Source organism: Triturus cristatus, chromosome 6 (genome assembly GCF_964204655.1).
Source record: "Triturus cristatus chromosome 6, aTriCri1.1, whole genome shotgun sequence".
Taxonomy (NCBI): Eukaryota; Metazoa; Chordata; class Amphibia; order Caudata; family Salamandridae; genus Triturus; species Triturus cristatus.
Genome location: NC_140589.1, coordinates 1,391,794,429 through 1,391,821,227, shown reverse-complemented (window position 1 = coordinate 1,391,821,227; position 26,799 = coordinate 1,391,794,429). Strand labels below are relative to the sequence as shown.

The 26,799-nt window shown below is 48.3% G+C and overlaps 1 protein-coding gene across 1 annotated transcript in view; it reads left to right on the top strand.

Annotated features, from left to right (window-relative positions):
- Positions 1–26,799, top strand: part of XRN2 (5'-3' exoribonuclease 2) — a 398,081-nt gene that overhangs the window by 222,734 nt on the left and 148,548 nt on the right. Inside the window, exons 24-26 of the mRNA XM_085612392.1 lie at positions 5,394–5,450; positions 22,823–22,891; positions 22,970–23,101. Coding sequence (XP_085468518.1) covers positions 5,394–5,450; positions 22,823–22,891; positions 22,970–23,101 — 258 coding nt within the window. The remainder of the gene's footprint in view (positions 1–5,393; positions 5,451–22,822; positions 22,892–22,969; positions 23,102–26,799) is intronic.

Sequence of the window (26,799 nt, the reverse complement as noted above, 5' to 3'; positions counted from 1 at the left end):
AGGCGAGAGGCAGGATAGGGGGTGTACCCACCCCAGGACAAGGACCCATTGGTCCCTGGCCTTCACCTACCTGTAACGCCCCTAAATCTAGTATTTAGGGGCCCCCTGAACCTTCCTTCCCCAGATTCCAGATAGAAACCTACAAGAAGAGCAAGAAGAAAAAAAGACCTGCCCTGCAGCTGCTAAAAAGAGGAAGACACCAACTGCTTTGGCCCCAGCCCTACCGGCCTGTCGACCCTCGAACCTGCTCCTGCTCCAGCGCGGCATCTCTTGTGGCCAGCAACCTCAAAAACCCCGGAGGACCTGGCTACCTTTGAACTCTGATTCCCCGGGACTCCCATGAGTAGAGGCTCTACTCAAGAAACCTACTTTTAACCCCTGGCAGCAGCCCGGGACCGCGGACCCAACACACTCTGCACCAGCCAAGCCTGGCCAGTGCCGGAGTGGACAAAGACCCTGAGGACGACCCCACAGCGACTGTGACCTCGAGTCCGGCACCCAAGGACCCCCCTCGACATCCCGGAAGAAGCCTGCAGCCTCAGAACAGAGTGCCACCCCAACCGCGATCAACAAGAGGGTAAGATTCCCGACGTCAAAAGGCACCCCTGCACCCGGCGCCCTGCGGCCCCCTGTGCCCAATCCCGGGGTACCCACCTAACCTACAACTACCCAACTTACCTCTCGAAGTGGTGGTGGCATCTGAAGCATCCTCGTCCCCGAGCTTGCAGCCTTTTTCCAAACCGGAACATTCCCATTGATTTCCATTGAGCGCCCGACGGCTCAAAAGCACCCTGCACCCAGCCGCCCGAGTTGCCCTGGCAGTGCACTCTCTACACTAACTTACTTCCCCACTTGCCCTGAGTAAGTGACCAGGAGCCCAGCTCCCACAACCGCGTGGCTTGCCCGACAGCAGCCACCAACCAAGGCCCCCCTATCCCTCATAGGATAACATTGGGCCTAACTCTCTCTGCACCCGGCCGTCCTGAAACCGCTGAGGGTGAACCAACTGTACCCACCTGACACTGGGGGACCCCTGAGTCTATGCCCGGAATTTCAACTCTGCCAGTCGAGTACTTACCCTTAAAACCGCTAACTTCATTTTCCTCATAGGGTAACATTGACTGGCTTTTTCTTCAAAAATCTTCTAAGTGTGAACTTTTCAAAACTGCAAAAATTCACCAAAAATCAGCCAAGTGACAAAAACGAATTTACTCACCTGCTCCTAGGTGAGCTCCCAGTGCTGGATCTTGGTGCCCAGCCCTGACTCTGAAAAGTGTCCACAACTATACTTACCTCTAACTCATTTTTTCTCCCATAGGAAACCATTGTCTGCTTTTCTGTGAAATTTCTTCTAAGTGTCTACTTTTGCAAATTTGAAATATTCTTTTAAAATCGTACCATTTCTGCAAACGAAATTACTTACCTGTTTTTGATAAGGACCCCAGTCCTGGGTCTAGGTGCCCAGTCCTGGATTACTAAAGTAACGATAAAGTACTCTACCTGCAATTTGAATTTCTTGCCATAGAGATCCATTGAATGTTTTCTTTGAAATATTTTCTAAGTGCTAACTTTTGAAATAGCTAAATATTATTTAAAAATCACTAGTTATTAAGTCGACTTTCATCACTTGATTCTGAATACTGACCCAGAGCTGGATCTAGGAGCCAGACCTGGAATTCCAAAAGTAATCTGAAAAGTAATTTATTACAAGATAACCTGAATTTACCATTGAGCTCAATGCATTATGTTTAGGAAATAGGATTGTTTATTGCAACCAACTGTGACTGTTTACAAAAATCCATTGCTTATTGCAAAAGTATTTATATTCAATCTCTCATTCTGAGAAAAGTATATTTTTATTCCCTTTGTGGTTCTAAAAATAAAACAAGCATATATTTTATATATGTAAACCATTGGCCTAGAGTTCAGTTATTGAGTGTGTGAAACCATTTGCTGACTGAGTGTGTACAATAAATGCTTTACACTGTCCTCAGGTGCTGCCTTACTGCTCGACCAAGCTACCACTTTTGAGAGTAAGGTCATACCTAACTTTGACCTCTATCAGCCTCTGGGGGACTGTGGACTCTGTACACCCTGTACCCATTAGGGAACAGTATATACAGAGCCACTTTCTCACACACGCTTTCTTAAAGGCATTACTCACGTTCACTCCTGTCCCTTTCGTAATGCCTCAGTGGGACTTGAATCTGGTCTTGACATTCCTGATGTGCTCTCCCTTCGAGCCTCTTCACAATTGTCCTCTTCGTCTTCTGACTCTTAAGACTGCTTTTCTGGTAGCCATCACCTCGGCTAGACGGGTGAGTGAGCTCCAGGCTTTATCTTCAAAGCCTCCTTTTCTGTCTGTTCATCCGGACAAGGTTGTCCTTCGGCCTCGTCCCTCCTTTCTTCCGAAAGTGGTGACTCCATTTCATCTTGGGCAATCTGTCACCTTGCCCACCTTCTTTCCGCCTCCGCATCCTTCCAAAGAGGAAGAGAGGCTCCACCGTCTGGACCCAAAACGTGCGCTCTCCTTTTATTTGGACCGCACAAAGCAGTTCCGGGTGGACGACCAACTTTTCGTTGGATACGTGGGTGCTAAGAAGGGGAAAGCTGTGCACAAACGGACCATCTCTCGGTGGGTCGTTTTGTGCATCAAAATTTGTTACTCTTTGGCAAAAAAGGACCCTCCTGTTGGGCTGCGCGCCCATTCTACTCGGGCCACAGCGGCTACTACTGCCTTGGTACGGGGAGTCCCTTTGCAGGACATCTGTCAGGCGGCGACGTGGGCTTCGCTACACACGTTTGCCAGGCATTATTGCCTTGACAGCCAAGTCCGGAGGGATGGCTTCTTTGGCCGTTCTGTCCTCCAGGACTTTCTGGTGTGATCTTGGTTCGCAGACCCACCACCGGGGATGGTATTGCTTGGGTATCTATTCTAAGGTGAGGAATCTAACGGGTTTCTTTCTTACAGATACATCGTTACCGAAGGTAAGTAACTTGTTCATTAGAGCTTTTAAAGATGTAGGAGAAAATAACCCCATTGATAGTCTATGGAAGCAGTATACCAGAATATAGATGCATATTGATGCCTACGACAATGAAATCCTGGTAGGATACAACAAGTGGATGGGTCCTAGTGTCTATTAGTCGCAGGTTTGAAAGTTTGAGCCCCAACGCATAAAGGGACTTTAACACTCTTTGAGACAAAAAATCCTCCTTGAGCAGGCCACTCCTGTGGGACCGATAAATGAAGGAGGTTTGTCCCACTAGAACTTTGGAGATTTCCCTCAGAAAATGTGAGTCACAGTGCAGAATGGGACACTTTCTTTCAGAGGTGCGGAGAGCCTTGACCTGGAGGAAGTCGAAATTCAAATTGACACTGAGCTGCCTTTCACTTGCTTTTTCTCACATGCCCCCTGAAGCTCTGAAGGAAGAGGTTTTGAAAGTGTCAAACTTTTTTTTGTTTTTTTGTTTTTTTTGGTGCCCAAACCACCACAGATGTACACTTTTAATGCCACCAGAACCTCAGGGGAGGGCACTTGGACTCTATGGGTTTCAAGCAGAGGTCAACAGCAAAGTTCAGTCCATATCCAGTTACCCCTTGTCAGCTGGGTGCTTACCAGCAACAGCCTATTCCAGAATGTTGTGTCCCTTTAACCACACAGGAGATCAGCCAACTAACCCTTAGAGTCAACTTCTTTATCTTGGGTGCAAGAGTGAACAAGCTCAGCCCTTCAGGGCTCCTCTTGTCACAGACATCAGGTCCAGTTTTCCTCTTATCTTGCGCAGTTCCAGATTTATGCCTGGTGCCATCTAGTGGGTGGGAGTGACTCCTGGGCTCTCCCGAAACAATGGGGTAAAAGTTCCCAGGGCAACCCTAAGCAGTTCCTGTTTGCCATACTGCAAACAATCCCACAGCGCCCCTCGTTCTCAAAATTCAAGATTGAGAAAACCCTTTTCACTTTTGCAGCCTGTGTGCCCTCCCAGCAATCTGGCCAAGGTAATGAGCAGTCCTCTGTGGCCACTCAAAACCAGTTCTGGGGTGCCTTTCCTCTTACTGTTTGGTGCCAGCCTGACTATGGGGACAAAAGCTAGGGCTCTCCAGGTGTCACATAACATTTGTTAGTGACAGACTGGCCCCTTCGTAGTTAGCTGAGTTCCTGGGCCCACCCCAACCGGTCTTATTGTCTGAAGAAAGCACCTCCCAATTCCATTATTCGTTCTCTGGGAGCAGTTTTCACACCATTTCCCACCAATTCAGGTCCAGTACCGGCTTGCCAGTTGCTGCAGAGCTAATGCACGTTAGTCTCCAGCAGCTTCAGGCGGGCAAAGTTACTTTTTCAAAAGTCATATTTTCCGTGTATCCAATGCAAAATCTGACTTTACCATTCGATTTTATATTAAATATAAAACCAGTATTTGCTTTGACTTTTCCTATATACCAGTTACAGCCTGACCAGTAGCAATGTCTTGTTGGGCCTAGTCACTGGGGAAACATGCAATTTCTTAATTTCACATGTTCCACTTTTAAAAATTATGTATCCTACCTTGTGGACATGGGAGTGATTTATTTAAATGTTCTTATCCAATTTTTTTTACCTGTCAAAGGTGATGTTGACTAGTCTGGGCAGCAGGGTTTAAGCTTCAGCTGCCAACTTGCACAGGATAGGCCCAAAGCAATGCTTTCACTGCTTCCATAGTGGACGTAGATGTCAATAGGTGCTGGAGACCACAGGTGGCATTTAACTTTCCATGCCAAGGAATCCTTTCTACACCATATAATCTGACCTGAAAGGTAAGTGTGCCAATCTGGTTGTAAGACACTCAAAATACATGCTTCAGGGCTCAGAGTACATACACTGGACATTGCATATCTGTACCCCAGTGTGAGAGTTCAAGATTACCAGCAGATGACCCCCCCCCCCCCCCCCCGCCCCCCCCGTCGAGTCTTTCCAACAATTCAACTGTCAGTATGATCCAAAGGGGTCACATACCTCGTGACTGCCAAAGGCTTTCCAAGACAAAAACAAGTGCAAACATCCGGGCCCAACACCAGATGGCGATCTATGTGCAGTGTGTAGATCTGCAGCTCTACATGCCAAGAACAGATGCATACTGGTAAGTAGCATATTCCTTTTTCCCCTAAAGGCCGAGGTCTTGATATGCAATTTGAAGATAATCACTTTGTATTGTGCTTGCTTTGCAGCCTTATCCTGTAGTTTACTTTTGACGCTGCCATTGAGGTTTCAGATCATTGAGATGTGATCTATATTTGTCGTCATGCTTAACAATACATTTTCTGTACTGTCGTAACTCTTCCAAGCAGCTTGTTGTGTGATCTGTGCTCGGATAACATGTTTTTTAAATTTGTTTGGATGTTTTTTTTTAATTAGGGCAGTATTTTCGCCTGTTCCCATGTTGAGGGATCTGACTCAGAACTCTGCCATCAGGTATGTGGAGATCTACTTTTTTTTAATTAAAATGTCTGCCTGCTCATGTGTATGTAAATTAGGGTGAGACCTTAATTTTAGTGAGTCCTTATACATGGGGTATGTTATGTTTATATTGAATTTAGGCCTCTGTATTTTTAATTTGTGGTTTAAGAGGTTCACTAATTTAGGAATAACCCAGGTGTGCCGTCCTATTCCAGATGTGCGCCAAAATTTAGAGGCAATTATTTAGAAGTTAAAAACAAGCGAGTTTGCATAGATGAATGCTAGCCGCATTGTATTATGCGTTGGCTTGTTGTATTCCTTCTGCATACACAAACACAACCTGCCTTTAATTCCATAAGCAGCAGTTGATGCCCTTTATCAACCTTCCTTATTTTTGGCATGTTTATATTGGATAAAAACAAATCTGCATTGACATGGACTTAGGTTTTGATTGTGTAAAGCCTGTTAATTTCTCAGCATGTGATGCTCAAATGTGCAGATTTTGAGAAGTGTATATACAAGAATTAGCTGGGCATGTCGGAGCTTAAATCTCACGTAATCCAACGTTATTGTGCATAAGTAAGTACACATGCGAAGGATACTTGTGTTGCCATTAAACATCTTGCCATTGCAATCCCCTTTACACCTACTTGAAAGGTATATTTTCTATGGAGACCACTGTTGTCTATTTGCATAATCCAACCACTATCACTAGTGCTAATGGTGCATGTATGGTCTCTGAGAGCCCAATGAGTTTACCACTGATGTAGGGTTAAATACATTGCAGATATCTCATTAGGAAGAATGAGCTTCTTGTCACTTTGTTGACTTGGAATTGAAGGGAGAGATTGGAGTCCATTTTTGCTCCATGATTTTTCCTTTCAGTTGAGGTGGGATGTGGCTGCCCCATTTCCTGGAGCCAAAAGGACAGTTATAGTTTTTCCTAATCCGCTGATGAGTAGTTTGGTTTTCGTGGAGTAAAGTTTGAGATGATTCATGAGCATCCACTGTTAGACAACCAAATGTCCTTTGAGTCTTGAAGATTTGAGTTTGAGTATTGGTTGAGTTTTAAGATGCGTGTAGGAAAGTGCCCCTTTTTGCCATGGTAACACCCATCTTTTGCATGGTAAATTATGTGATTTCAATTGAAAGTGCACTGGGTTCCTGCTAACCAACCAGCTAGCCAGACCTCTTTTCCAAAACTGTACTATAGTTCCCTCAATTTGCAAAACCTTTAGCACCCTCGAAGTCCCTAGTAAATGGTTCCCTCGTGCCTGAGGTACTAAAGAGGTTCCCTAAAATGCAGCACGAATTGTGCCACCCTAAGGGGCCCCTCACCAAGCACATGCATGACTGCCATTGCAGGCTGCGTGTCTTGGTGCATACATGTCCCACGTCCCTATGTGCCAATTCCCCTACCACTGCATGTTCGAGGCCTTCCCTGGTCACAAGGCCCTGGGTACCATTTACCAGGGGCTGACATGTGGCCAGGGTTTGCCAATTTAGGTTTTGTTTTGGGGAAGGAACATAGGCCCTGGGCACCTGATTGGCAGGAGTCCAGGGCACACTCAAAGTACATTCAGCAATTCAGCAAAAAGTGCCATGCAAGAAAGATGGCACTTTCTCACACCCTTTGTTTAGACAAGCCGCGTCTAAAGCAAGGTCTGCTACCGCTAATAAAGTAAAACCCCAGTATGGGACGCGTTGACTAACCCATGCTTTTTTTTTTTTGTAAAGTTGAAAGACCAATTCTTTTTTTTGTAATAGCACCCTGTACTGCAGTTTCACTTCAATAGCGGCTGCGGACCTTTCTTTAGAAGCGGCTCGTCTACAGAAAGGTGCGCAGCCTCCATTATTGTAAAAGCGCGGCATGGGGCACTGGTAAACATAAAGTGAGTACATAGAGAGAAACATGCTGCCGCGTTCGGCACTGCAAATAAACCCAACCTATACAAAAAAATGTTACGAGAGCGTGTCTTACCTGCAACAGCTGGCAGGTGAAAACCATTTAAAGAAAGTGCTTATAGGCTGTAATTAAAGCTTGAGTAACAACACTTAAGAGGGCCAGTCCTTTTTTCAGACACTGCAAGATGAGACAAGGCGGTACTAAGAAGAGACTGCCAAGCCTATTGACCAATGAAAAGCCACAGTTTACAAATAACAAATGACACAAGCCATTGAAATGTGGGCAGAGCTTAAAGTCTGTACCTGAGCACAGCATGCCTCAAAGCGCATTCGCTACCCAGTCTCGACCTAAAAACTGCAGAGGTAATTCCAGCACCTAATTAGAATGATTCTCCAGCATTCAGAATACCCGAAGCCCTGCTGTGGAAAGGTCCCTACGGGTGGCACCTGAATTGCTACAAAAACACCAACAGGGAAGGTGCCATCCTGGATTAATTTAGTTTACTGATGGAAGGAACTACAGCCCACGTTGCAGTCTGCAGCCGCGGTGCTGCGGGGTCAACTCTGCTGCTAATCATCGCAGTGAGTCAGCGGAGTCCAGCCTGTAGCGGCACCAGCCCGAGGTGAGCAGGTCGACTTGCAGGCTCAAGCTGCTAAATTAAATTATATTCATGTTATTAATATATAAATCAACAAGACCATGTCAGTCATAAATCACACTCACAAAACTTTGAGCAACCGACCAGTCTTTCAGCATGGCATGGTGAGGCACCAAACTGGTGGAAAAAGCAGTGATGTGCAAAGAAGCAACTAATGTTCGCCGCCTCACTTATAGTGACTACTTCCTGTAGGAAAATCAAATGGACACTACTGTGTGAATATTGTTATGGCCGTCAAGTGATGCCACCGTGGCCGGCCTGAGTCTGACTGCAGCAGCTCTGTAGGCTAGCATGTGCCAGATTCAGATTGTAGAGTGAACTGAAGGCAGCACTGCACAGGGTGTGCAGTCACTGGAGTGCACTCTGCCTGAACAGTGTCCTGTTTGAGTGCATCTAATAGATGGTCGCGTTCCCGTGTGTCAGTGGTGTTAGCAGGCGCTTTCAGGACTTAACGCATTTTAGTGCAGTGATTCGGACCACCACACTAAAATGCATTAGTATAACACCTGATGCGTGGTACTTGGCAGGGCTGTTTCAGGCTAGACATTTCAACTGTTGGAATTAACCACGACTATTTTTTTCAGAGAAAGTATGGAAGCTGTTCTAGGGTACACACCCCCTCCACATATCCTGACCACTTTGACCTCTGCTTCTCCCTATTGCAAAAAGCCCCAGTCAACTACATGCCCTCCCCTGCACTCTTCTCTCTTCCTCGAGTACTTGCAATCAGTTCTTACATCTTTTGGCCTATTTAGACTGTCACTACGCCTGGGCTTTCTTGAATACTTATTCTTTCAGCATTTGCCTTGTGAATTATTGGGGAAAAAATGCAGGATATTGTAGTTGAGTGCGTTTAAGAAAGAAGGTAGAGCTTTAAATGCCAGGTACTCTGATACTCGGTGCTTGCACTTAAATATGAAAAGAATAGTACTGGCACTTCTCAGCACTGCTCCATTGCTTTTAATGAGGGGACCAGCGCTTCTCAGAAGGTACTCTGGGACAAGGAGTACCTGCTCTTCTGTATTTCCATTTCAAGCACTGCAGAAGGGAATTCAGTTCCAGTTTAATGCGTTGCTCACTAAGCTGGTACATAATCACATTCGTCAGTGCTTGAAATAGGAATATAGAAGAACAGGTATCAGGTTTTGCAGATTCCTGCTATTTCTTCCCCTGAAGCCTTTTGCCCTCCATTATAATTCTCAGTTTAGGAGATCCTTGTATGAAATATTTGTTTGAGGCCCCCTTCCTCCCATGGATTCAAATGCTTTGTTACAGAAAAGGGTACAGTGATTTAGAGGTGATACTCCATCTTACTGAAAAACGCTGCCCTCTCGCTTTCACTCGTTCTTTCTCACATCTCCTTTTCTCTCCTGCTCTCTACCCTTTTCTTGTGATCATACACCTCAGGACAGTAGCATATTCACATAGTCTGGTAAAGTCATTTATTTATTATAGTAGGTGAACCATGAAAGATGCTTTTAAAATGTTTGCCAATACATGATAGTTAAATATCTTCATCATTTGCCAGTATGATTAATAAACTTGCTTATTATACTCCACAAAGACTCAGAAGATTGAGATGGATACTGGTGCATTGATTTGCCCTGGTATACCAGAGAGAAACTGAACAAAATTTGGACGCGATAAACATGACCAAAAAGATCATGGAGTAGGCATATTATACTACAGTAGGAATAAATGATTTTATTTGAGCAGTGTAGGTGACCGTCACAACTCGCTAGATATAACACTGCACACTCCTTTCAGTGGCGGCATACATTTAGACCTCCCTTGTCTCACTCAGCGCCTTACTCTTAAAACAGTACACCATGCCAAACCAATAATTAGTTTACTAAAAAACATTCCACAATTGGTCTAGCAAAATTGATGATACGGATCCCAGCAAATCATCAAACTCACAATTACCATGTACAACAGCAGACAACAGGCAACTAGAAAACCTAACCCAAAATTAAACTGCAGCTAGCTGGCTATAAAGGCAATTGGCGTGACTTTGTATAATCGGCTACTTACAACACTAATAAATTTGGTGGGCAGTGAGAATCTGTCAGCTGAAGAAATGTGAACACAATTTAGACCAGCCCACTGATCACACCCCAAAAAAAAATCTTCAACTCCTCCATCACCTCCACATTTCTGAATAAGGATTTAGACTGCACTGGTCACATTTGTATGGCAGACTTTTTAAAGGCGTTGCAATGCCATACTAATGAATGGGGGATTATTCTCTAATTAGCAACAACAATCCACAACTTGCACAGCCTTTCAACCAGACATTTTAGACAGAGTTCCCTACGGCACAGTTCTTAACTAAATATCTGACAGTTGTAGATTCCTTACCTTAGAAATTCCCCCAGGTGTCAGTCTGGATTTGTAGATTTTTTGACGGACGTCCGTTCTTTTTTTCCGCACCAGCCCGTGCATATCCGGAGAGAGCTACTCCTTTGCCGTTTTGGGCTACTTTAAAAAGTCTTTGACTCCTGGTGCATGAGGGATGTCCCAACGTTGGACCGGCTTCAAGCCCTGCGGTGCCTTTCACAAGATGTTTGTGATGGACCCGCACTTCGTGTGCTTGTGGTGCCTGCAGCACGACCACGACCCGAAGTCGTGCTACGACTGCTAGGCCATTAACCTGAAGACTTTGTGGGAGCAGTTCGGAAAGTGGCTGGAGGTCGGCACAGTGTTGCTCCCGGTCTCGTTCGAAAGGAAGGTCTTGAATCCACACTCGAAGCCCCCACTAGTCGTTGCACTCAATCATCGGTAATCACAATTGACACACAAGCGCTCTTCACCTTCTCCCCGTTGGTTGATGCGACCTAGGACTCTGAGCGTAGTCGCTCAAAGGCTATGTCTCCGTTGCCTGTTCCAGGGACGACACGCTGTGCCCCCACCCTTTTCCGGGAGCCGGAGCATCCCCTGCCCAACTTCAACCGTTTTACGAGGCCTTACACCTCGCCTTTGGGCAGCCTGACTCCGCCAGCCTTCAATGCCGGTGGCTCGGGTGCCGGAGGGCTCCCACGATCCTGATCGATGCTTGTCAGTCTTACTAGACCTTCCCCGGTGCCGATCCTAATGACACCCCGGCATCTGCTGTGCCCCCAGCCTACGCCATCCCCATCCCAGAGTTGCCCACGGAGCTGGACCGACATCGTCCGACGTGTGAACAGACTCCAGGGGTACTTTTGTTCCCCTGTTCATTCCTGTTTTGCAGCGTGAATCTTTCTGGATTCACTATGCTGTGCATTATTCCGCGATCTTGTGGTTGGGTCCGGATTCGTAGTCTTTTCTTTTCTTTGTTTTTTTTTTTTTTTTTTGTAGCCCAGGTGGGCGTCGACGTCCACCATTTGGTGCACCTCCCGTGACGTCGTCGTGCTTCCTGCGGAAGTCCCACCTTTGGGGCGCCATCTTCAGATTCTTTTTTCCGCCGTTGGGTCTGGATCGTCATCGGGAAGCTCCAGAAATTCACTCGGAGGAAGAAGGAAGAAAAGCGAGTTTCATCGATAGAATCGAGAGAAGACATCAGGAATAGAACAGATTTCATCAGGAGCGCGAAGAAAGAGGACCAGCGAACCTTTTTTCTTCGACAACCTTGGAGAATGCACGCTCAGAGACCCTGAGCGAAATGGACAAGACGCCATTCAAGTTCTGCCCAAACTGCCACCACAAGTTCGCGCAGAAAGACCAGCATCCGGTCTGCAACCTCTGCCTACCGGTGGATCACCAGAGTATCGACTGCAACGCCTGCTCAGCCTTCGCGCCGAAGACACTCAGGGTGAGAGAGAGGCAGAGAAGAGCCAACGCCAACATGGATGGCAAAGGGAAACCCCCGACACTCTACGAGCTGGGCCTCGACACGGACGACGAGGACAACGTCGCCGAGACAGCCGAAAACTTCACGGTCGTAGAGACCGACAAGAAAAAAGAAGACTAGGTAAGAGAATCGTCGAGCGCAAATCAAAAAACACCTCAAACACGAGGGTGACTCGAGAAAAACTGAGTCAAGGCCCACGAAGGGAGCCCCGGCGCCGAAAACATCGACGTCCAAAGGGGGAACTTCGGACAAAAGGCCCAGCGGATCCTTACAAAAGGACTCCCTGGTGCAGAAAGACGCCGAAAGGCAAGGGTCGTCGAAACCATCCCATGAAACTGGCAGATCGACGCAGAAAGAACGTTCGACGTCGACGCAAGTTTCATCGAAAAGACCCGCGGTCGACGCCGAAAGCATCTCCGAAATGGAGAAAAAGAGGCGGCTCGAGGCCGAAATGGAGAACATCCTTCAAAGGAAGAAGGAGTTCGACGCCAGGATGAAGGAATTCAAGATTCCAACAGTTTCATCGGCGGACGTCGTCGAGGTCGAAGACGAGTTCGACGCCGAAGGGCTGACAAGGGATCTCGAGGAAGAAGAGTAGCCCTATTATGAGGAAGAAGCCGAGGAAGGAGACCAACAGTCGTTCTACGACTCGGCGGCATCTACCAGCAACGACGTCGAATGGCACGATCTCGACACCGAAAACCCGGAGGAGGCCGTGGACACGTACCCCTCGAGGCCTTCGCCACCCGACGACATCGGGGTGTACAATATGGTGGTGAAGAGCGCAGCAATGGCCTTCGGCGTCAAACTCGACGAGGAGAGGCCGAAAGCCGATTTTCTCGTCGAAACACTGCTCCCCATCCAGACCAGGAGTCAGTTCCTCCCCATGCTACAAAGCGTGATGAACCAGGGGAGAGAAGCCTTCAAGGAGCCTGCCACCTGCCGGTCGATCACGCCCAGGACAGAGAAGAAATATAAGCACTCCTCCCTGGACCCACCTTACATCAAGGGTAGCGTCACCGCAGACTCCATCATAGCCTCCACGGCCAGGAGAAGGGCCAACGTTCCAGCAACTTTGGGCCCACCTCCGGATAAAGAGAGCAGGAGGATCGACCTCACAGGCAGAAAGGTCGAGAGGAACGCCGCAATGCACTGGCGCATGGCGAATTCGAATGCACTCCTCAATAGGCACCAATACCAACACTGGGATGAGATGGGGGAGCTAGTAAAGCACCTCCCCGAAGAATACCGCCAGAGAGCCTCTCACCTGGTGGATGAAGGCAAGAACATCGCCAACTCCTGTATAAAGACGGCGTTGGATGGGGCAGAGACTTCAGCAAGACTCATGGCCATAGGGGTCACAGAGAGGAGGCATGCATGGCTAAGAATCTCGGGATTCAAACCGGAAGTACAGAACAACATCCTTGGCACCCCCTTCAACGGAGAGACACTGTTCGGAGCAACGGTGGACGAAAAGCTCACCCAGCTCAAGAAGGAAAACGAGACAGCGAGGTCCATGGGGGCCCTACAGCTGAGGGGAATGAGACGAGGAAATCCCTCGAGGAGACCCTACGGTAGGGGTGGAAGCCAACAGGGGACGTCGCACCAGGCGTTCCAACAGGGTCAGCAGGGCGAAGGTCACGGACAAAGTCAGCAGAAGCAAAGCTGGCAATATCAACCTCGGGGCCAGTCCTTTCGCGGGAGAGGGAACGGACGTGGCCAAAGGAGGAGAGGGGGCGGATCAGCCCTCCTCGAAGTGACTCGGCACGCAAGAAGACGCCTACCCTCGTAAGGTCCCCAAGGGGGAGGCGCAAAAAAGTGTCATCAGGGGAAAGAGAAGATTCAAGAGCCTACGAGCATACGTCACCAGTAGGCGGAAGGCTGAGGTTCTACCTTCAGGAGTGGCGGCGTATAACCACAGACAAGTGGATACGGAACATCGTGCAGTACGGATACTGCGTAGACTTGGAGAAAAGACCTCCAAACAGGAAGCCGAAGGGAAGACAGAGATCGGCCCAAGAACTGGCAATACTCAGAGAAGAAACGCGGAAACTCCTACAAAAGGGAGCCATAGAGACAGTGCCGTTCAGGGAACGCAACAAAGGGGTCTACTCAAACTACTTCGTGGTTCCGAAGGTAGACGGAGACCTCAGACCCATACTGGACCTCCGTTACCTAAACAAGTTCATCAGAACGCAAAGGTTCAAAATGACTTCACTGCAGGAGGTACTGCCACAGATAAGAGAAGGGGACTTCATGGTCACCGTGGACCTCAAGGATGCCTACCTTCACATCCCAATAAACAGAAGGCACAAGGGCCTTCTAAGATTCAACATCGAACAGGAACACTACCAGTTCACAACCCTGGCCTTCGGATTAAAATCAGCGCCAAGGGTCTTTACAAAATGCCTGTCGGCGGTAGCAGCACACCTACGAAAGCAGGGAATACACGTATACCCCTACTTGGACGACTGGCTGGTCAAGGCAAACTCACGCGAGAAGTGCGAGAGGCACGCAAAACGCGTAACAGACACCCTCACAAATCTGGGATTTTCCATCCACTGGGGAAAATCATCGCTGGAACCGGAACAGGTAAAGATTTTCCTGGGGGCAAAGATCAACTCCCTCAACGGTACAGTAGTGCCCAGCGACAGGAGGACAGATGCTCTACTCAAGGAGACGCAGCTCTACCAGAAGGGGCGAGCTCTGACAGTGAGGGCGGTGAGCAAGATGATGGGGATGATGGCGTCCTGTATCCAGCTGGTGCCGAATGTACGCCTGCACATGAGACCATTCCAGGAATGGCTGCAACAGCAATGGTCACAAGCAAACGGAAGTTGGGAGGATCTAGTGGTTGTTACGCACGCAGTGCAGGAGGAGATGACTTGGTGGAACAGAGACAACATAACAACGGGGAGAAGCCTGACACCACCAAGCCCAACAATGACCATTACCACGGACGCATCGCAGAAGGGATGGGGAGCGCACATGGACAACCTCAGAGTGAGGGGTCTATGGGCTCCAGCAGACGCGGTCCGCCACATCAACTACCTCGAGTTGAAAACGATACTGTTAGCCCTGAAGGCATTCCAGAGACACCTGTTCGGCCAGAGGGTGTTGGTACAGACAGACAACACCACGGCGATGTTCTACATCAACAAACAAGGGGGGACACAGTCGTTTCCCCTCTCATCCCTAGCTCAGGAGATTTGGAGATGGGCCATACCTCTCAAAATAGATCTACTGGCAATTCACCTACCAGGGAAGGACAATGTGGAGGCAGACTGGCTGAGCAGACAGACCTCGGCATCACACGAGTGGGAGCTCAATGGCCAGGAAACGGAGAAAATCTTCCAGAGATGGGGGACTCCCACAATAGACCTATTTGCAACACGCCACAATGCAAAATGCCAAAGCTTCGCATCCAGGCAACCAGATCAGCAATCCAAGGGAAATGCCCTATGGATAAGCTGGTGGAGGACATTTGCCTACGCCTTTCCACCGATACCCCTGTTGCACAGAGTGCTCGACAAGTGCAGAACCAGCAACATGACTCTGATCCTGGTGGCTCCACAGTGGGCGAGGCAGACATGGTTCTCACAGATTCAGGAAATGGCGCAAGGCAATCCGTACAGGTTCGAGAGGAGAAAAGACCTGCTCTCAATGCAAAACGGGGAGGTCCTGCACCCAGAGCCAGAGACACTCAACCTAGCAGCATGGCTCCTGAAGACCTAGAGTTCGCACACCTAAGGTTACCTCAGAGCACTATGCGAGTGCTGCGGGAGGCAAGGAAACCTACTACAAGAAAGTGCTACAGCGCAAAGTGGAAGAGATTCACGGTGTGGTGCAGGAAAAAGGGCCTGCAAAACAGAATGACAAGAGACTCAACTGTGCTGAGGTACCTCACACACCTTCTAAAGAGTAACCTCTGCTCGAGCTCCCTAAGGGTACACCTAGCAGCGATCGTTGCCTACACCAGAGGTGAGAAGGGTGGAAGCTTCTTCACCTCGCAGGTGGTGAAGAGATTCATGGAGGGAGCCAAAAGAATGGCACCCCCGAAAAGGTTGCCGCCGCCAGCATGGAATCTCAACGTGGTTCTGACGGAGCTCATGAAGGCGCCGTTTGAACCCATTCACAAGGCCACTCTACAAATGTTGACGATGAAAACTGCCTTTCTAGTGGCCATAACCTCACTACGCAGGGTGAGCGAGCTTCAAGCACTAACGCTACAGGAGCCCTACATTCAAATTCACAAAGACAGGGTAGTCCTGAGGACGGACCCACACTTCATGCCCAAGGTAGTGTCGGCGTTCCACATGAATCAGAGTATCCAGATACCGAGTTTCTTCCAAAACCCGACTACAAACGCAGAAAAGGCCCTGCACACCCTCGATGCCAGAAGAGCGGTGATGCACTACATTGAAAGAACCAAGGAACTCAGGAAGTCGAAGCAGCTGTTTGTGTCCTTTGCTACTAGCTTCATGGGTAGACCAGTGACCAAGGGCACCATCGCTAGGTGGATTGCCCTCACTATTCAATTATGTCACAAACAGGCTGGACAGGAGCTAACGGAGGGGCCCCAAGCTCACTCCACAAGGAAGAAGGGGGCCACAGTTGCCTTCCTGGAAAACACGCCCATCCAAGACATTTGTCTCGCAGCAACTTGGGCATCTGTGCACACGTTCACAAGGCACTACTGCGTGGACATTCAAATGAATAAGGAAGCACAGGTCGGACAGAAGGTGCTACAACACATTTTCAACGACCAGCGATCATCTTCCACCCAGCCACCACAAAAATAGGAAAACCGCTACAAAATCTATGCACAGCATAGTGAATCCAGAAAGATTCACGCTGCAAAACGAAAAGTTTCTTACCTGTCGGTGTAGTTTTGCAGCTTGAAGATCTTTCTGGATTCACTAGCGAACCCACCCACCTCCGCCAGGAAGATGAGGCTGGAGGAAGAGGGGGTGAAATGGATAGGATCAAAGAAGTGGAAACGTACAGAAATATGGACAAAAGGATTAATCAATCGCCTAGGGTTAAAAAAAAAAAAAAAAGGGAAAAAAGAACCCGAAGATGGCGCCCCAAAGGTGGGACTTCCGCAGGAAGCACGACGACGTCACGGGAGGTGCACCAAATGGTGGACGTCGACGCCCACCTGGGCTACAAAAAAAAAAAAAAAAACAAAGAAAAGACTACGAATCCGGACCCAACCACAAGATCGCGGAATAATGCACAGCATAGTGAATCCAGAAAGATCTTCAAGCTGCAAAACTACACCGACAGGTAAGAAACTTTTCGTTTTTCTCTTAACCAGAGGGTGGTGATGAGGACCGAGGGGTCTCTGGACCCTTTTTACGGACCAGCTGGAAGAACCGGACTGGCAAGAGGACCTGCGTGATGCCAGTGGTCTGGATACTCTTCTCCCCCCCCCCCCCCCACCCCACCCCCTGTAACCCCCGCCCCCTCCCAGACACTGGTTTGCTTTCTCACCCTACCGTGGCTGAGGGAGCGTCTTATGCTGTGCTGGCGAGGGGCAGCTGAGGTTTTGGGCCTAGAGCTCCCTTTGGTGACAGTCGGGACCAACCACCTGACAGGGGTGCCTCAGCCTGTGGCTTCCTCTTCTGAACCCCTATTGCCGTTCAATGAGGCCCCCTATTGCCGTTCAATGAGGCCCTCACTGACTTCCTCCTGTGCACTTGGTCCCAGCACAGGGGCTCCTGTGGAGAAGACAGTTGCCCACTGCCACCGCCTGGCCCCGGGTGACCCAGTGTTCTTAACACAACACCCTTTCCCTAAGAGCTTGGTGGTCCAAGCCTCTTCAAAAGCCCCATTCCCTTCTGCCCCACCAGTTAGGGAATCCAAGAAGGTGGACCATCTTGGGAAGCGGATTTTCTTTTCCTCCAGATCGGCACTGCGATCGGATACCGTATGTCTCTTGGGCCCCTACTCCCATACCATCTGATACGGTCGTGCATGTGCTGCTTCAGTGCCGGGAGGAGTCCCGGGCCATTCTTTCTCCCAGGTAGTGGCAGATGGGAGAGACCCAGCCAAAACTCGCCATCAGATGTGGACTGGATACCACCGACTGGCAGGCAGAATGATTGCCACGTCAGTAGCCCATAGACGCTGCACCCGGTTGACATTTCGCTTTTTGGGGATGTCCAGTCAACTTTGATGGACATGCCTTTTGATGACACTTGTCTTTTTGGCAACAAAGCAGACTTGGTGCTGCAGTGCTTTAAAGATTCTAGGGCTACGGCCAGATCTTTAGGGCTCACTGCGCCTTCTCTCCCACTCCAGTCTACTTTTTGTCCCTTTGGTCTATGAAACTGACACCCGACCACGTCCGGCCCAGTCTAGCCACCTGTTTCGGCAGCTTGCGTAATCTCTGCATGGCTGCGGACATGGAAGCCAGAGACCTTGTGAGTCTGGGAGCCAGCGGTGGCCAGTCCACCCTTTCCCCCTGCCACAGCCTCTAAACCAACCAACGGCCAGTGGGAGGCAGGATTTGCCATCACCACCTCCACTCGCAATCCATCACGTCAGACAGGTGGGTTTTGCAAATCTCCCTTCGAGACTGCACCTCCCACCATGTCAGTCTTTCGATCGCATGTCGGCGGATCATTTGGCACTTCTCCGCCAGGAAGTCTCAGCTCTCCTGGCCAAGGGAGCTATGGACTCCCTCTGCCAGAAGTAGTTTGTGGTTGCTATTCCCACCACTTTCTGGTGCCCAAGAAGGACAAAGGCCTGCGTCCTATTCTAGACCTCCGGGCCCTCAACGGCTTCCTCTGGAAGGAGAAGTTCAAGATGCTCACGTTGGCTCGGGTCCTGTCTGCCCTCGACCCTGTAGACTGGATGGTGGCTTTGGACTTGCAGGACGCTTATTTCCATCGGGCACGATCTACAGTTCATGGTGGGCCACTTTCAGTTCACTGTGCTCCCCTTTGGCCTTACCAGTGTCCCTTGGGTGTTTACAAAGGTGATTGCGATGGTCGCAGCTCATCTGCGCAGATCAGGGGTTCCAGTCTTCCCCCATCCAGACTACCTGTTTAAGGCAAGCTTGCCCAAGGCTGTCGTCTCCCACCTCCAGACTACGGTGGACCTCCTTCATTCCCTGGGGTTCCCTATCAACGTTCCGAAGTCCCACCTGACTGACGCATCCTTTCAATGGAGCTGTTCTGGAAACAGTGCAGTTTCAGGCCTATCCTCCCAAGCAGTGAGTCTGGGATATTTGGGCTATACCGATGATTCAGCCTCTATCCCGGATTTCATTGAGAGAGGCTGCTGTGCCTCCTGCATCCTGCTGGTGGATCATGCCAGATGGCATATGTGGGCTCTGCAGTGGGTCCTGAAGTTCCATTGGGCGCAGCATCAGGGGAATCTTTCTGACTGTTCAGATCTCCGAAGGAACTGCACAACAGTTGCAGTGGTGGTTAACGAACCAAGCTTGGGTCAGAGGCCAAACCTCCCTTCCCCCATATCCAACAGTGGTGACAGATGTGTCACTCCTGGGATGGGGTGGCCATCTGGGAGAGGTGGAGATCAGAGGCGTCTGGGCTCCGGTGGAGTCTGAACTACATAGCCTGTTGGAGCTCTGGGCGATCCGAGCGGCACTGAAGGCATTCCTTCCCTCTCTCAAAGGGAAAGTGGTGCAGGTGTTCAGACAACACCACTGCCATGTGGTACTGCAACAAACAGGCCGGCGTTTGGTTGTGGACCCTCGGTCAGGATGCTCTGCTTCTGGACATCAGGGCATGACCCTGGTGTCCACACCTGCCGGGTTCTCTGAATGCCAGGGTGGACAAACTCAGCCGTCCATGCTTGATTGATCACGAATGGCATCTTTATTCAGAGGTGGTTCAGGGTGTCTTTCAGTGGTGGGGAGAGCCTTGGTTAGATCTGTTCGCCTCCGAAGAGAATGTGCATTGGAGTTTCCAAGGCAGCACTTGCTTGACGACGCTTTTCAGCGCAAGTGGAACTGCGGCCTCCTGTATGCCTTTCAGCCTGTATCACTTCTGCCCCAAGTGCTCAAGAAGATAAAGTGCGACCGGGCCAAAGTTAATCTTGTGACTCCAGACTGGGCACAAAGAGTCTGATTCCCCGAGCTCCTGAACATGTCCATCGAGCCTCTGGTCAGAGTGCCCCTTCGGGAGGATATAATGTCTGCAGCGGGGGATGGTTCTTCACCCGAACCTGTCCCTCCACATCCTTGCTTGGAGATTGAGTGGCAACAGTTGACAGCTTTTGACCTTCCGCCCTAAGTCTGTAATGTAATTTTGGCAGCCAGGCGTCCCGCCACTAAATTGGTATACGCCTGTAGATGGAATAATTTTGTGGCATGGTGTACAGCAAAGGCTGCAGAACCCCTTTCTGCTCCTCTTTCTGAGGTCCTTTATATATACTTTCTTTGGCCCAGCAGGGCTCTGCTCTGGGCATTCTCAAAGGCTATCTTGCTGCTATTTCTGCTTTTCTATGACTACCAGATCAGCCATCCTTATTCAAGTCTCCTATTGTTAGTAGATTCCTTAAGGGCATTACTCATCTATTTCCTCCATCTCCTTTCATAATGCCCCAGTGGGACTTGAATCTTGTTCTCCCATATCTTGTGTGCTTCCTTCGAGCCTCTTAGCTGTTCTCTCATGCTCCTTAATCTCAAAACTGCCTTCCTTTTGGCCATTACCTCTGCTTGCAGGGTGAGTGAGCTTCATGCTTAGTCTTCCAAGCCTCCTTTTCTGTGCATCCAGACAAAGTGGTGCTTAGAAAAAGGCCTTTGTTTCTTCCTAAAGTGGTTACATCCTTTCATGTAGGACAATTGATCACTGCCAACCTTTTTCCCACCTCTGCTCCCTTCCAAGGAAGAGGAGAGACTCCGTCTGGACCCTAAACATGCACTGTCATTCTTCCTTGACTGCACCAAAGACTTCTGGGTGTATGATTATCTCTTTATTGGATATGTATGTGCCAAGAAAGGCCGGTCTTTTCAATAACGTACCATCTCTCGAGGGGTTGTCCTTAGCAGATCTTTATGCAGTGCTTTAGCGAAGGATCCTCCAGTGGGGTTGCATGCTCATTCCGCTAGGGCTACGGCAGCAATCACTGTACGTGGAGTCCCACTTATCTGCCAGATGGTGACGTGTGCATTTCTGCCCAAGATTACTAGACCTTACTGCCTGGACAGCCAAGTCCGGAGGCACTGCTATTTTGCCTGTTCGGTCCTAGAGGACTTTCTCGTCTGGACTTGGTTCGCAGACCCTCCTCCAGGGATGGTATTGCTGGGTATCTGTTCTAAGGTAAGGAATCTACAATGGTCTCTTTCAGATGAACTAGTTACTTACCTTCGGTAACGATGTATCTGTAAGACATAGGTTTGTAGATTCCTTACCGCACCACCCATCCTCCCCGCTCTAACTGATTTCTAAATTCGGACACCCATACTGGGCCCTAGTTGTGGCGCGCCAGTGGTCATTGTCTTGCATGGCTCTGCGCTTCTGGCGTGGAAAGTCATGTCAGAACTGAGGTCAGTTTGCAGGTGCGGCGTCTAAGGCACTGTGATGTCATCCCGGCGACCGTGACGCCGGATGTGGAGTCATCAGACGCCACCTACTGACCCGCAGGGGTACTGCTAAAGCAAAATCTCCAGATCCAGACTGACTCCTGAGGGAAATTCTAAGGTAAGAAATCTACAGCTAACCTGTCTCTTACAGAGACATTGTTACTGAAGTTAAGTAACCTGTTCATTTTACAGACTTTTGCCCCAACCAGTATAGTGCACCTTCGACTCTCTGCCCATAATTGTCATTGGCATATGTCAGTCATTTGTAAATGCTGGCCTCTGATTTGTTAATAGGCTTGTTAGTCCCTCCTTAATACCGCCTTATCTTCATTTGTTACCTCCCATGAGGACTGGCCCTTTTACTTCGGTTGTTAAACGGTGTATTTTGTTTAGTTTGTAAGCACCATTTTCTTTAATGAGTTTCTCCTACTGCAGGCACTATATGCTTTCCTGCAACATTCAGCACGCCTTGCACGCTTTCACTTTCCAAGCAGCCGGGGACAATGGCCGCCGCTTATTTGAAATGCAATAGGTCTCACATTTACAAGATTGGCATTGTAAATGACATTGCCTTTTATTTGTGTTAATCAAATCAGATAGATAAAAGGCATTGTCATTTACAATGCCAATAGCTTATACTCTTGCAAATGAGACATATTGCATTGCAAATGCTTTTTAAAACTTGATGTAAAGTGACATTGTAGCTGCGTACAGTTTGAGTAATGGCTAGGCTGTATTTTATTCTTGCCTCCTTAATAAATAATACAAACCAAATGCATGATGCAACTCAAATGTTTGGCAAAATATATATACAAGGCTCAGCCGAAACGTTATGGCGACTAGCACGCAAGAAATCTAATAAACATTTGCACTGGAATTGAGGTCCGTGTCTGTACTGTTTGGGGCAGGCGCCAGAAGTGGGCAGCCTCGACAGGGAAACGGAAGCTGTGGATATATATATATAGAGATAGAGAGAGATAGAGATAATGTCTGAGATTGGTGCATCGGTGTTTTCTAATTTAAAATTTGTATTGCAATTCTGAGGTGGCCAAGTATAGGTGATGGCATATTCTTAATTCCCCCCCTCCCCTTTATTTTTGTAGCACATAAAGTAACTACTGCACCCGTTTGACGAAACCTACTGACTTTGCAAATACTTGTTATCGATTGTTGTTAAGGTGGTATATGTAAGAGTATTCAGTAAAATGCAATTTGTTTTTATGGAAGGGGTGTTGCATATCGAAGTTGTAAGTTTGATTGACAAACTGATGCATAGAAACAGTGAAAGACATATGCAGCCTAGTGCTCAAGTATTTGTGTACATTAGTAACGTAGGCTATATCTTCTAGGGAAAGTGTATCCCTAAAGCTGTTTCAGAACATGTTCTGCCAGTCTATTTTATGTTTTGTGACCCCCCCTTTTTTTTCTTTAGCATCCTATTTAAAGATCCGCAATTCGAGGAAGGCTTTGTTTTCAAAGCTGTGGTTTTACCTGGAGCAAAGTAAGGAACTCGTTTCATTTATTGTTTTTTATTAAAAGTTAAATCCAAATTTCGTGTTGACAAACTCTCTTCTTTAAGGAAATCTGCCCCAACGCTGAAACCCGGAGACTGGGAAAAATCAAATAATGGAAGGAATTGGAAGCCCCAGCTTGGTTTCAACCCAAACAGAAAACCAGTGCATCTGGATTCGTCAGCATTCAGAACCTTGGGGTGAGTGCAGATTGAATAGCACCATCAGTGAAGTATGCATTGCTTGCATCAGCCAAGTTGTGCTTTCATGGGCGCATGTTCTTTATATTTTTTTTATGCTGAAAGTTGAACTTGTTTGGGCAATAATTTGAGACCAGTGGCATGCAAACACAATTGCATCATTTACCCAGTACCAAATATATTTTTTTTCTCTCCATCACATTTTAGATGCTTGTTTGCATAAATATACGTTTTAAAACATGTAATTGTGCTTAATGCCAAGTCTTGGATTTGTTTCCATTGTCAAATATAGTATGAAACACAATCCAGTGCTGAGGCTGGAAACTGCGTCTATAGCAGTTTAGTAGTAATCTGTGCCCCCTACAGCTCAAAATTGTGTTCACACCTTGTGCTCATCCTCTCCTTTGGCTCTGCTCCCCTTGCGAACCCCTCGGTTTAGATCAGACCCTATTTTCTAGTTTGAAGATCTTCACATTATGAATTCTCATTCCAGTCTTCCGGCTGGTATGGGAAAGCTTTTCTCCAGCAGTACCTCTTCAGTGCTGCCAGGTGGCTGCATGCAGTATCAGCTGCCACTCTTTCTCCTGAACCACCTGGCAGGATCTTTGAATGCCAGGGTAGACAAGCTCAGGTGTCCGCACCTAGCAGATTGAGTGGCAGTGGGGCCTGGGGGGCTCTTCGAATGGGAAGAACCTTGTCTCAATCTATTTGCCACCATCAAACACACGCAATGCCCCAGTTCTGAATGTTGGAGCATCAAAGGCATATCTTCTAGGATACTAGTTCTTTCTAGAGTAGAACTTTGAATCCTGTATGCCTTCCATCTGATAACTCTTCTGCCCCAAGTTCTGAAGATCAGGAGCGACCGGGCACGGTCTGCTGTTGGCAGCAACGGGACAGGGTTCTACAACCGGGTCTTAGCCATCTCCCCCTTCATGCAGGAGATTGAGCAGTGATCGTGAATGCCTTCATCTTCTTCCAGTGGTGGTTGATGTCATCTTGACAGCCATGCTTCCCTCGACAAAGACAGTATATGCCTGTCGTTTTGACAGATTTGCGGCGTGGTGCCGCTCACAGCAGATGGACCCCCCTACAGTTAACTTTATCTTATGTTTTCTTGTTTTGTTTGTTCCTTGTCTGGGAAGGCTGTTTGGGCACTCTTAAAGGGTATCCTTTGGACCTTTTATGGAATCCAGAACTTTTTAAAATCTAACATGTTGAATTATTCAAAACCCGCTTGTGGGTTTTCCTTTTTTTTTTTTTTTTGAAGGGCTACGACCTCAGTTTCCTCCCTTTCCCTTTGTTATTCCACAATGGGGCCTTAACTGGTTCCTCACATTTCATGTGCTCTCCCTTTGAGCCACTTCACAGCTGTCCATTATGGCTTCTCACCTTCAAGACTCTCTTCCTTGTCACCATAACATCGGCACGCGAGTACGTGATCTGAAAGAAACCCGTTAGTTATAGATTCCTTACCTTAGAATTACCCCCGGGGTGTAATGAAAGGTCTAATTTCCCCCCCGGACCAGGGTATGTGCCGTCACTTTCCCAGGGAGAGAATATCCGTTTCAAACTTATGGAATATAACATACACAGCACTTTCTAAGATGGGGAAACTTTCAACCCCCCCCCCCCCCCCCTCCTCTAGACCAAGGTAACACACACTTCTCTAGAGCGAGATACTTTGCACATCACTTGCCAGGAGTTGAACAACTTCCTTTAACACAATTACCTGCTAGAAGGGAATTTACCCATCCTTCTACAACAGAATACTTGGCCATGAAGAGTCCAACTCCTGCTACAAGGAAAAGACTAATTGGTATATCTGAGATATATTTATTAGTAAATAGCGCCACACGGTAAGCCAAATGTACCTATCGTAGCAGACTAACATATCAATAGTATGATTGAAACACAATCAAATGCAAAAACAACAATTGATGGACAGAATGCAGAACCATGTCATACATTCACCCCAGTACAGAGATCTGGGCCTAAATCCATCGTTTTTTTGCTCACCATGCCTTTCCAGTTTGAACCCAGCCATATGCAAATCAGCCTTGACCCTGTGCCTCATGGGAACAGTCCAGCCCGAACTGCCAAGCCAGGTCCACCCTGGAATGGAAACAAGCATCCTAGGACCGGTTTCGGGGTTTCACCCCTCAGCCAGGATAGCTTGATTCCAGTGGCATGGAGAGCACGGGACCCACGTCTGGGCATACCTTGCGCAGGTAGGGCGAGAAAGCAAAAGACACACAATTGATGGACCGGTCCCAGGATGCTTGTTTCCGGTCCAGGGAGGACCTGGCTTGGCAGTTCAGCCTGGACTGTTCCCAATCAAGGCAAACGTATATGTAGAAATATATGTATGGATATAAGAATCCGAAAATAAGAAGGAAAGGAGAGAATCAGTAAAGAATCAAGAGACCGTTAGTAGCAGAGACACCTCACCTACTGCTTCATCATTTCACCCCACTTTGCTCAAGTGGAGTCCATTGCTTGAACCGGGTGAAAGCTCAGAGGTGACACCAGCCCCCACTCTTCCGTGAAAACACGTCTGCTCCACGGCGTGAACTTCCACCAGGCCAGTGTAGGCTCCCCTTTTTAATACAAATTCATACGCAACGAAGCTTCTGGGAAGCCTTTCTCCCTCGTTCTCATGAGAGCCCGTACCAGCCTGCTCCAAGGCCACTGCATCGGTTGATCAGGCCTTTGCTATGGCTCCGAGACAGACCATGTACATTCCTCTGATAAGAACTAGTTCTCTCTAGTCAGTAAAGTGAGAAACAGGAGAAGAGCAAAACATGCCCTCCCCACCTCTGCAGCTTCGTGCAGGCATAGAAAATAGCTTCAGTCATGAAAATGGAGTTAGTTAAGCCATGCACACAAAGGCCCAGCGCAAGATGGAATCAGAAAAGCAAGTATGACATGAAACCATGTCAAAGGCAATAGTTCAACACAATTCACATAACCCAAATAACACTATAGACTTTATCCCTCTGTATACAACATTGAGCACGTGTGCACCACCAACCACAACACTGCACCTCAACATCCCATACCTTCTATTCTTGGCAAGACTGTTCTACTAAAAGATAAGATTACAGTACAGAAGGGAAGCAGGTATATGCAAACCCATCCTACATTAAGGCAAGGGTAACATAACACAGAAGTCAGTACAAAATGGTGGTGGTCGAGGGTCATCATAGGGTGTTGGACCACAAAAGTGGCTTGTTCACTACAAGGGGTCAGGCCAGATCCGAAAAGTTTTCATCAGCAGTATCTCTGCGTGTTGAAAGGTGGAGTCTGTCAGCTCCGTGTCCGTCGATGGCATCGTGGTTGCTGGGATGACGTCGCGTTAGCTGCGTAGACGCCGCCTACGCGTGCTGACGTTAGTTTTCTTTTTCTGCGCTAGCCAGCGCAGATCTGGAGAGAGCGGTACCTCCAGTCACTTTTTGACTGACTTTTTCTCCAATTTTGTTGACTTCATTTTTTGAGTCCATCTACACCTGGTGCACGACGGATGCCCGGCTTCAAGGTATGTGGTTCCTGTAACCAGATTGTCTGTTATGGATCCGCACCGCGTGTACCTCTTTTGCCTGGGGCGTGACCATGACCCCAAGTCGTGCTCTGTTGGTCGATGGTGCAAAAAGCTTTCCGGGAGCGGTCCCGAAAGCTGCTTGAGCGCTGGCAGTCTG